This window comes from Eptatretus burgeri, chromosome 13 (genome assembly GCF_056783735.1).
Source record: "Eptatretus burgeri isolate ZD-2024b chromosome 13, Ebu_testis_v1, whole genome shotgun sequence".
Lineage (NCBI taxonomy): Eukaryota > Metazoa > Chordata > Myxini > Myxiniformes > Myxinidae > Eptatretus > Eptatretus burgeri.
The window spans coordinates 70,575,039-70,587,271 of record NC_140973.1 but is presented as its reverse complement, the minus strand read 5'-3'; the positions used below and the strand labels follow the sequence as shown (position 1 = coordinate 70,587,271).

At 43.4% G+C, this 12,233-nt stretch overlaps 1 protein-coding gene across 5 annotated transcripts in view; it reads left to right on the top strand.

The window, feature by feature from the left end:
• Window positions 1–12,233, top strand: part of THUMPD3 (THUMP domain 3 tRNA guanosine methyltransferase) — a 30,816-nt gene that overhangs the window by 4,807 nt on the left and 13,776 nt on the right. For all 5 annotated transcript variants that reach the window (XM_085852923.1, XM_085852924.1, XM_085852921.1 and 2 more), the window contains exons 3-6: window positions 5,021–5,161; window positions 5,303–5,380; window positions 8,973–9,153; window positions 10,465–10,706. In XM_085852923.1, coding sequence (XP_085709049.1) covers window positions 5,021–5,161; window positions 5,303–5,380; window positions 8,973–9,153; window positions 10,465–10,706 — 642 coding nt within the window. The remainder of the gene's footprint in view (window positions 1–5,020; window positions 5,162–5,302; window positions 5,381–8,972; window positions 9,154–10,464; window positions 10,707–12,233) is intronic.

The following is a 12,233-nucleotide window of genomic DNA, read 5'->3' as shown; positions in this document are numbered from 1 at the left end:
CTTTCTTGGTTGTTTTTTTCCTGCTTGTTAGATTTTTACTATATCACCTGTTTTTAATCAAGGTGATGTTACGAGTTACCTCCGCCACCGAAGGTGAACGAGGTTATATTTTCACCTCTTTCTGTCTGTCTGTGTACAGGATGTCTCAAAAAGTTGTTTTACGAATCCGGATGAAATTTTGTTGACGGGTTGGGTGTGTGACGAGGACGAACTGATTAGATTTTGGTGAAAATCCCGATCCGGATCTGACTACTAGAATTTTTAAGTGATTCTTCACCATTGAGAGATAGAGCCAAAAACGAGATATAGCACGATATCTCAAAAATGTAATGGGCCAGATATGTTCTCATGGATCAGGCATTACAGGGTTTAGGTATGCGCTCAACCGAGTGCCTTCTAGTTTAATTATTTGGTGCATTTAGGTTCAAGATTAAACATTTTGAGGGATAAAGAGAACGGGTATCCAATCAGCTGTTTGGGCTTGTAATTATTGGAGTGCCACTCTCGGGGTGTTTTAAACGATGTGAATACATATTTGGTTAATTCATTTATTTTCCTTTGTAAATGACGTTTGCCGTGTTTGATGCTTCCATATACGAGGGTCGGTATGAAAGTAATGCATCTTATTCTTCATTTCGTAACCAAAGCTTCCTCGGAAAGCAATGCCAGATCACAATGAAAGGTTTGTCTGTCCCGCCCATTTTAAGTTGAGCAGCACTGTGATCGGTCACATGACAACATCACACCACACCTTCAAAATGGCTGCTCTGCTAGGTCATGTGCGTATGAAGCGGAGAATATTTCTTTCTGCGGAAGAGGTTCCACCGATGGATATTTGTAGGCATTTAAAGAATGTGCACGGTGACACTACCATCGATGTGAGCGCTGTTAGACATTGAGTGAAGCATTTCAAGAACAGGAAACCGATATCGACCACAAGCCTCAGTGGTTGGCCTGCAACCGCAGTGACACCAGAAAGCAAGAGTCGGATTGATGCGCTCATTTAAGTGTATTGAAGTGCAACTTCATATTCTTATTCATTAAAGTGCAACTTCATATTGGCACATGTATGTATATTCCCTGTAATTACCCCATGCACACAAAACGCAAGGCTGGGTTAAGCAATTTGTTCATGCCTGTCTGTCTGTCGACCCGCCTGTCTTATCAGTTTATGATCGAGGAACAACCTATTTTGTTTGAATGTTATATTTTGAGCATGAATTGGAGGACAAGTCTGCCGTTTAACAGTACTTTGTCCCGATCACACGTGCACAGAGGAGTGAGATCATATTTTTTTACTGTCTGTCTGCCTGGCAATCAAACAGAATAGAAAATTATTCCAAATCGGAAAAGTACTGTTTTTAAGGACGTAAATAACTAATGTAATACGTTGGATTATAGGGTGGTGTCATCGACACTGGGTAAAACCGCAGTAAAACCCAGAATTCATTAATTTATATGCCTTTAAATTTCTTCAAACGTTTATTTGAATTGAACTAGCAAATTGCCCGTATGGGATACTAAATGAGGTAGGGATGGAGATGGCGTCTTCTGTCATCGAACCGGCAAGATGGGAGCAACAATTTGCATTTATTGGTACATCTGATGCATTTTAGATGCCATAATGGTGGCATGGTGCTCCATTTGAAACTGTTTTTTTAATGACATGTTTAGGCTCGTGCGAGAGCTAAAACACAGAACGTATAACACGGCAGGCGACAAAAAGGGTGGGAGAGGGAAGCACAAAACAATGGGGAACAGAGACGAGAGGTGATCTGTGGAAGGGAGAGGGATGGGGCAGGATATACGGGGGTAAACAAGATGGACACTGCAGGGACTTTCAGGAAGGAAAACAGGGAATTTGAAGGAGGTGGGTTTGGGGTGGATTAATGGGGGTAGAAAAGATCAATATTTTGGATGGGGGAAGATATGAGATGGTGGTGAACAGCTGTTTTGAAGACTTGAAGGGAGGAGTGGTGGTGGTAGTACAGCATGCACATGAGATTTTTTTTGTTTTTTTAATGTGCCTTATTTTCTATTGTCTTGCATTTTCCACAAGCCGTGGAATGTCCCTTCTTTTCTATTGTATGGCACATTCCATATAAAGGGAGCTTTTCTATGCCCCTGACATTTTCCCCAAGAATATCATGGGTGAATGAGGTTGTGGTCAAGTTTCATCAAAAGAGAAGAAAGCAAATAACTCCCCCCTCCTCCAATTGGAATTTTCAGTCCCTGTGTTAAAGTTGCACACAGAGAAACCATCCCATATAAAGGGAGGAGCACTTCATGCTTCCCTTGATTGCTGCAGGAGTCTCTGCTTCTAACAACACTGCCATTGCATACTTGTACTGCACAAGAACAGAACTCAAGCTAATAGCTAACGAGCAAAAACTATGGCACTTAGGTGGAAATTGTTTTGAAAGCCATTAATTAGATATATTATCCAATGTATATTCCAAGTTTCACCTAGTTTCAATGAATAGCCTTTGAGATATCAGCGCCAATACATTTTGGGTGGACGGACGGACAGAATAAGACACCAACGTGAATTTTGAGGGGTTTTTTTTGGTTAAAAACTCAAGGATACCGAAATGGACATTGCTGAAATTATGAACATATTTTCTCGACGTCAAAGGATTTACTTCTGAAATTTGCACCAACTTACGTCCAGTGGAAGCCGAGAAATTAATTTTCAGTCCATGCGTTAAAGTTGCATACAGAGAAACCGTCCCATATAAAGGGAGGGGCGCTTCGTGCCTCCCTTGATTTGTTTATTCGAAGACACTTGAACACTCTAGAACACTCTAGAACACTCTATAACACAAATTACCTTCATCATACAAACAAGAGCCTCCAGTTTTGTAGTACTCGGACGTGTTCTATCGGGTGGGGTACGTAATAGGAGCTGTGAAGCGCAGCCCCATGGCATGTGAGAGAGTGCAGTATCGAGGTGAAGAAGAGGTGGCCCTCGATATGGCTGTGTACAATGCCGATTGATGTGTTCCATGGTGATCAATAAAGTAGTGCCGGATTAAGCCTTGCCAGGGCTGGGGGCAAATAATAGTTTTGGGCCGGTCTCAACGTGAGTGTCACAACATGAGTGAGGTCAGTTCAGTAAAGAATCTCTCGTCTCTTTGGCTCGTTTAGATTTAGACTTGAAGGAGTTGTATTAATAAAATACGTCTTTTTATTTTATTTTCCTCATTTAATTGAAACCCACAAACAAAGAAAAGTATTAAACTTAAATACAATCATGAACCATCTCACTTTGAAAAAAAACTGCATCAGAAAACTCTCAAAGAAAACTCATAACTTGGACTAATACTGAAACAATATATAATGGACAAGCATTGTAATGGAATATAAAGAATTCCATGACGGTGTTTGTCTTATTGTTCAAGTCTTTCCACATATTCTCAATGGGATTCAAGTTTGGGCTTTGGCTGGGTCACGCAAGGACTTCCACATTCTTATTCTGAATCCATTCCAGTGTTGCTTTGGCTGTATGCTTGGGGTCCTTGTGCTGTTGGAATGTAAATCTTCACTGCACTCTGAAGCAGGTTCTCCTCAATGATTTGCCTGTATTTGGTTCCATTCATTGTTCCATTCCCCTGCCAAATCTCCCAGTCCCTGACACTGAAAAGCATCCCCATAGCCTGATGGTGCCGCCACCATGCTTAATGGAAGGCATGCTGTTAGATGGGTGATGAGCTGTGCTCGGTTTGCTGCCAGATGTAAAACTTTTAATTCACGCCAATGAGTTAAATTTTCGTCTCGTCAGACCACATAATCTTTTGTCTCATGCTCTCGGTTTTTCACGTGTCTTTTTGCAAACTCCATCCCGAAAGCCTAGATTTGTGAAGTGCTGCAGAGATTGTTGTCCTTCTGGCAGGTTCTCCCATCTCAGCCAAGGAACTCTAGTTCTGTCAGAGTGGTGATTGGATTCTTGGTCACCTCTCTGACCAAGGTCCTCTTTGCTCGGTTTGGTCGGACGTCCAGCTCTAGGAAGAGTCTGGGGAGTTCCATATTCTTTCCATTTCCTAATGATGGAGCTCACTGTGCTCTTGGGAACTTTCAACACTCCAGAAATTGTTTTATACCTTTCCCCAGATCAATACCTCCTCCAAATTCTATCTTGGAGTTCTACGATCAGTTCCTTGGACTTCATGGGAGAGTTTCTGCTCTGACATGCACTGTCAACTGTGGGACCTTATATAGAAAGGTGTGTTTCTTTCTAAATCACGTCCAATGAATGGAATTGGCTACAGGTGGACTTCAGTCAAGTTGTGGAGACATCTCAAGGATGATCAAAGGAAATTGGATGAACCTGAGCTCAATTTGGAGTGTCGTAGCAAAAGGGTTGAATACTTAGTGAGGCAAGACATTTCAGCTTTTCATTTTAATCACTTTGTAAAAATTTCTCAAAACATGTTTTCACTTTGTCATTATGGGGTATTTTGTGTAGGTCCATGACAAAAAAATTAAACTTAATCCATTTTAAATTCAGGCTGAAACACAACAAAATGTGAAAAAGTCAAGGGGTGTGAATACTTTCTGAAGGCATTGTCGACCCTTTAGATCCTCTTAGACTCCTTTCTACCTTTAGACCTTGGCACCTTTCAAACCCTTTAATACCCTGGAGACTCCTTTGACCTTGAGCCCCCTTTTATATATCTTAGACCTTAATTTACACCTTTTTTAAACCCCTTGGACGCTTCTCAGTCCTTTTTAGACCTTTCATTTGGAACATACTTCCATTTATTTGCCGCACAAAACAAGTCATGGTGAGAGTCTGCAATCTCTGATTGCTCTTTCTTGTTTTCATTGTAATTGTAATTATATTTAGTGAGAAATACAATAGAAGGCATTACTTTCGTATGGACTCTATATACAGGTGTGTTTTGCATTTGCTAGCATGTTCTAGGTAGTGTATTCCCTTGGGACTGTGTACAGGTTTTTTTGCACACCATGCTACTTGATAGTCTGATCTTTGAGCACATTTGGGTGTTTGGACCTGCAGATCATTATTGCCGCCACCGTACCGACCGGCTTCGAGTTGACTGCTGCTGATGAGGTGCATGAAAAGCTCGGTGTGTTGTCTGAAATCCGCCGAGACAGGGGACAGATTTCCTTCCCTGTTGACCTCAATAAATTGTGGCAGGTGAGGCCGAAACTTTTAATTGTTTTGTATTTTCCGGTCACCTCTTTGAAACCTGACAGTTATTGAGGTTTGGCTTTGCAGTGCTTGCGTTATTTTGATCACTTTGCCATTTGCAAGTTTACCTTGTAAATGTTACATCAGGTTCATCAACTCCGGTCAGTGGACAACTTATTCACCATCGTGAAGGATTTCCCAGTCTATGCTTTCAAGGATGACAAGGTACTTGCTTGAATGTGCAAACGAGTACGTAAACATTTATCGTCTCCATCGGTGAGTTTATCGAGACTGTCGTATAATCTGCTTATTTTTTTATTCTTAGTCTGAACTACAACGATTTAATGTTTTTTTTTCACTTTTCACCTTGTAACAGCAAGATTAGGTTCCTTGCCACTATGCTTCGAATGTGCGACGCTTCTTGAATGATGTCTTCCCAGACTTGGTGGATCGGTAGATGTGGATCAAATGCTTGGCCACCTCATTCACCTGATCTATCACCATTGGAGTACATTTTAATATGGGCTCGGTAAAACTGTTGTTTCCTCATCAAAAGATAATTCTTTAGATGAACTTGGAGCTACAATCACAAATGCAATTACTCGGCAGCAACTGGAGAATGTTTTGAACAAGTTGGAAAATCGCATTGAACGATGTATTGAGAAAGATGGTGGTTATGTTGAAGCCAAAAATTAGTGAACTTGATTATGCTTTCATGCACCATCTACAAGTTTGTTTCCATTATGCGAACATGAAAAGTTTTAAAAGTTCAAAGTTGCACAAGGACTTGATGGACATTGTACATAAAACCGAAAAACATGGTCTGAAGCCTCGGTTGCCCACAAACACTTGACGGTGTGGACCGTTTGACCCTGCTACCTCTTTATACCCCTTTGGAACCCACCAGACCCTTTGGAGTTTCGACCCTTCATTTGCACTCAATGACCTCTCATTTATTTGTAAATTAGATTATGTACTCTATCCCAAAACACAAAAGAATCTGCCAGACCAGGTTTTTACCCTGCGTACGCAAAGCGTAAAGCGGAGTTACACAATTGTCCATCCGTCAATATGTCCACAAGCATCAGTTTATGATTGAGGAGCAACTTCATTAAAAATGAATGTTGTATTTCAAACGTGAATTTGAAAATGAACCTGCCATTTAACAGGACTTGAATCAGTCCCGATCGCACGTGCGGAAATGGGAGGAAGACGATTTTGCCATTCTGTTTGCCTACCCTTTTCTCTTTGCGATGCTACCAACCAAGATAAGCAGAACCTGAAAAAAAGGCAGAGAAAATTAATTAATCAATTATATTTTGCACCTCGCCCCTCCCTCCCCACCCCCTTAGCTTCTTGGAACTGAGGTGATTTTACCAATGGGGGGCCTTTTGATTATGAATTGTGACCTTCAAGTATTACTGCAGAAGGTCCTCAGACAGAGGGCCTAATTGTTCTGATTGGGTCGAGAGGATCTACAGTGTCTTAGGGGGGCAAAGGGTCTTGGGGGTATGATGGGGTATTAGGGTCCCCTGGGGTCAGGAATGGGAGCATGCGCCAGAGCAGCGCGTCGCTGCATCCACTTTCCGCCAGTACTCCAGAGGCCTCCGTCTGGCCATCCCCCAGACAGATGCCTGTCCCATCCCCATCTCCTTGAGATGCTGATCAACCTGCTGCAACCACGAGGCATGTGGTCGGCCCATTGGCCTCCTCCACTCACGAGACTCCCTCACTGAGAGAATCTGGTGAGCGGGATGACCGTTAGGAAAACGAGCCACATGTCCATACAGCCGCAGCTGACGCTCACGGACTATGCAGGTAACAAATCTCATTTGAGTCTCTCAGCAACTGCTCATTGGACACAAAGTCTGACCTGCGATAGCCAAGCATTCTCCGAAGAGACCTGGTACCAAAGAAATTAAGTCTCCGTCTCAGATCCCTGGTCAGAGTCCAAGTCTCACATTCATAGAGCAAGACTGGAAGCACCAAGGACCTGAAGACTCGGACTTTCGTCCTCCCGCACAGGTACCAACAGCCCCACACCCCATGATCCAGTGAATCCATGACTCCACAGGCCTGACCCAGACATCTATTGACCTCTGACTCACAGCCAGCAGAGACATGAATATCACTGCCAAGGTAAGTGAATCTCTCCACGACCTCAACATCCTCACCACAAACGGGTACAGACAGGATAGGAGCATCCAAGATGTCATTGAAAGCCTGGATCTTAGTTTTGACCAATGAAACCCGTAATCCCAGCGGCTCTGACTCCTCATTCAGCACATCGAGGGCCCCCAAAAGGATATATGGAGTCTCTGCAAAGATGACTGCATCATCTGCAAAATCAAGGTCAGAGATCTTGACATTCCCAAACGATGCACCGCAGCTTGATCTCTGACATCCTCCCCAGAATCCAGTCCATACAAGTGCTGAAAAGTGTGAGGGCCAGTACACACCCCTGACTAACTCCAGTAAGAACTGGAAACAAGTCAGAGATGGTATTGCCACATCTCACAGCACTCTCAGTACCAGAGTATAGTTCAGGTATCAGATCGATCAGTTTTGGTGGCACCCCACAAAGACCAAGAATCCTCTAGAGGGCATCCTGATTCACTGAAACAAACGCTTTACAGAGATCAACATAGGCTGCAAGCATCCCCTGCCGAAACTCTCGTCTGCGTTTGGTGAGGAGCCAAAGAGCAAGGATACGGTAAATCGTTGACCTCTTTGGTGTAAAGCCTGACTGCTCTGGATGCTGGTGCTCAAGCAGATGGTAGCGAACCCTATCAAGAATTTTCCAAGCAAAGATCTTGCCCGGCACTGAGAGCAGCGACACCCCTCGGTCGTTGTTGCGGTCTTGGCGATCACCCTTCCCTTTCCAGAGAGGGACAACAAGGCCCCTCTTCCAGTCAGTTGGGATGATGCCTGTGTTCCAGGCAGAGCACAGAACTGCATGCAACGACACGAGTGCAGCATTTCCACCAGCTTTGAGAAGTTCAGCATGGATGCCACATATCCCTGGAGCTTTACCCCAACATATTCTCCTAAACTGCTGATGGGATTGTGACCAAACTTGGCTTAAATGATACTTGGTAGGTTGGAACTCAAGTTTGTTCACAGCATGAAAAAATTGGGGTGTAAGGGGGTCTACCGGGGTCAGTCTGACCAGGTTTGACCTCCTCCCCCCCAAAAAGTGTATTTGCTCTCTTCAATGAAACTTGACCACAACCTTCATCATCCGTGATTTACCGACGTTTGTTCACAGCATTATAAAAATTGGGGTCTTCGGAGGTTTCCAGGGGGGGTTGCTCCCCAAAATAGGTATTTTCTTTCTTCTCAGAAACTATATTTGCAATTCCAATAAAACTTGACCACAACCTTCATTACCCATGATGTACCAAAGTTTGTTTACGACATAAAAAAAAACAAAAAACATTAGGGCCTATCACGTTGGTTCATTGGTACATTTTGCTGATTCCGTCCCACATTGACTTCCTCCTCAGTATCATTATTCGACCAGATGAGTGCCCAGGGGCATTGCCCCTATTTTTTTTTTTTTACTCTGCAGGTGGTCAGGTTCGGAGCAGCTTTTTCACCGTGAATGATTTAATCATTTTCAATTTGATCACTGCACCCCATTTATTTTTCTTCAAGTCCTTCATTTACATTCGTGTATATTTCTTGTCTCTGCACTTTGTGTTTTATCAAGATGCCCTGATCTCTGTGCACCATATTTTGTCGTTGTATGCATCTTGCCTCATACACACTTTTAAGTAATACGCTTGATGTTAACTCTGTCCGATGCCCTCTGGAGGAGGAAGCTTTGGAGAACTTTCAGAAGCTCGTGAGCCAGTTTTCATGGGATGTGTCTTTGGGGGTCTGGAGACTCAATAACAGTGTAAAGCGCAAGAAGGGTGAGAATGTGACACGTGCCAAAGAAACTCGCTCGCTGGGTGACCCTCAAGTTCCAGCTGGGACGAACAATGAGCAGATTGGTATGACCAATCATTCCCTTTGTTTTTTTTTTAATCGTGATTATTTAATAATTGTTTGTTGTTTGCCCTTTTCTGTACAATATGTACATTTATTCTCGGTGAATTTAAACTTTTCATCCACTATGAGTTGTGTGTGTAATTTTTTGGATCAACTTAACATTGGTTTTTTTTTTGTGTGTGGGGTTGGGGGGGGTGAGGGTGTTCTCCCTGCTATTATTATAAGCCTATTTTGAATTGTATCTGCATTTGCTTTGTAACCTTTCATCGTCAAACTATTGCATCTCCTTTCACCACAATTTACTTGATTTCAAAACATTTAAACACTGGGCCAGATAGCCACCCAGTTGTGATTGAGAGTCCTAAAGTTGTCCTTGCAATCCATTTACCTGGTAGGTGAGGGAGGAAGGGGGGCATATAAATATACCCCCCTTGAAATTACTGGAAATTATTTTCTTCTAATTTCTCCTTGATCAGAAACCTGGCATCCTGCAATTTTTTTTATCGTTGATCGACGTTCCGAATGCACTGTTCTCTTAATGAATCAAAACCACATCGGATTCTCTGTTAATATAGTAGTGGATTAGTCTTTTATTTTCAATTCTCTTTTGGATCCTTTTCTGAGTGCATACCAAGAACCTTATTCTGAGTTATCCTGTTCATATTCCCATCTCAGCCCCTGGCTCATGATATGGGTAATCCCCCTGTTCAAGTCCCATGTACTGTATGTGAATGTCCATGTAAAGGTACACTGATATATATTATGTACAAATGTCTCTGTTCTGCATGCAATCTACTTGCAAGTTCCTCCATGATCGGATAAATGTTTTAAAAAAACAAACTCTTACAGATCATTAATCTAATTTTTCTTGGCATTTATTTATTTAATTGTATGCAGCCTGTGGCTACTTGGCTGCATCATTTCTTGGGGGCACAGCTGTGCCACTGATGCAGTGTCCCTGTTGCCAGCAAGTTGGTACTCATTTCACTGACCTCGGAAGGATGACAGGCTGAGTCGACCTGCCTTGTGTTAATTTAACGCCACGACAGAGGCTTGAACTCGAGACCCTAATATTTTACGTCAGCCACCCTAACTGTTAAGTCAACACCAGGCTATTTCTTGGCATGATGGGGAGGGTTGGTGGTATGTAATCCAATCTTGAATGGAGGATTGCAGAAAAACCCCAACAATAGTTTTTCTGCCTCGCTATATTTCCCAAAAATGTAATTATTCGCCAATTTAAAAGAAGCCTCGTTTTGGATTTTATTATTATTATTATTTTTTAATGGTAAAAACTTTATTTTATTTTGCAGAAACCAAAGAGGAACTGCCAAGTAGTCCCATTAAACTCACAGAGAGCTGTGAAGTTGACCAGGAAGGGACTTCATCTGTAGATCCTGCACATACTGACCCAAAGGCTGTCCGTTTTCGTGTGACGTGTAACCGCGTTGGGGAGCATCACTCATTTTCATCAATGGAGGCAGCGAGGGAATTTGGAGGAGCTGTGCAGGACCGATTTGGCTGGAAGGCAGACATGAAAAATTTTGATATTGAGGTGAGTGGATTTTTTTCTGTTTGGTGTTGGGGTCTACAGATGCACAAATTGCTAAATAACAGTTTATTTTATTATAATTTTTGTATTCTTTTCATTATTCAATTGCAATGTACTTGGGGTGTGTGGCAGTGGCCTTATAGGAAGGATATAGATTGTAAACTCAGATGTTGTGCAAAGGCCTTGGTGGATTCTGAGTTTCTAGGAACACGTAGTTTCAGTAGAATTCTCCGATTCTCTGGAAAATCCTCGATCTCTTTGCTGATAACTCCACCCTCTGCCGTATCATTTGTCATCCCTCAGACCGGCAAGCAGCAGCTTCTTCGCTCACTGCAGATCTGGATAAAATTACAAACTGGTCCAACATGTGGAACATGTCTTTCAATCCTGACAAATCTCACACTCTCACGATGTCTCTCTGAAAGGACCGTTTGGAACCCCCCCACCCCCCATCTATTTTCTCAACAATTCTCTCGAAGAAGCCCTTTCATTCAAGCTTCTGGGCCTTACTATCTGCCACGATCTTTCCTGGGAAAGCCACATTTCCAAGCTGGCCTCCAAAGCCAGTCGCCGACTGGGCATCCTCTGTCGTGCAAAGTCCTTCCTCAGCCCACCTGAACTCCTGACCACATACAAAGCTTCTATCCGCAGCCTGATGGAGTACTGCTCTCCCCTCTGGGCTGGTGCTCTCACCTTTCTCGGCTTCACACAGTGGAAACCAAGGCATTTAGGATCATTGGTATCTCCCGCGGGGAGGCTGAGTCTTTGGGCCTCTCACTCTGTCACAGCAGGCAGGTCGGTAGTCTTTCTGTCTTATACCATCTCCTCTCCGGTCTCGCCCCCCCTGCTCTCTCTGCGATATCCCCCCCCCCCCCCACATATTTACGCAGTGCGCTCAAGGTCCGGCAGCAACACCCTTCTGGCAAAACTACCAAAATCACGAATCGCTGCTCACCTTCACTCTTTCATTCCTCTTTTTTTCCCGCCTTTGGAATAAACTCCCACACTCTCTTCAATCCCATTCCTCCCTCCAGGTCTTCAAAACACCTGTTCATCACCACCTCCAATCTTCCCCCATCCAAAACTAGGATCATTTCTTCACCCGTTAATCCACCCCAAACCCACCTCCTTCAAATTCCCTGCTTTCATTCCCAAAAGTAACCTGTCGTGTAAGGTCCTGAAAGTCCCTGTAATGTCCATCTTGCATACCCTGTATACCCTACCCCATCCCTCTCCCTTCCACAGATCTAATGTCTGTTCCCCACTGTTTTGTCCTTCCCTCTCCCACCCCTCTTGTCTCTTGCCTCCCTTGCTGTACGTTGTGTGTTAGCTGAGGGTGTTTACGGAGCATGGTCAGGGGAGGTGTGGTGAGGGGTGCAGTGATTTTCAGGTGAAGTGTGGAGAGGAAGGTGTAAAGATGTGGATCTCGGCCAGTTGGAAATAAAGCAAAGAACGTGTGAGAAGATAGTCCTAAAGTGAAGTTTAAAGAGGTCTGTGAGTCTGTTGTCTAAAACTGTGCCTGGTCTGGCG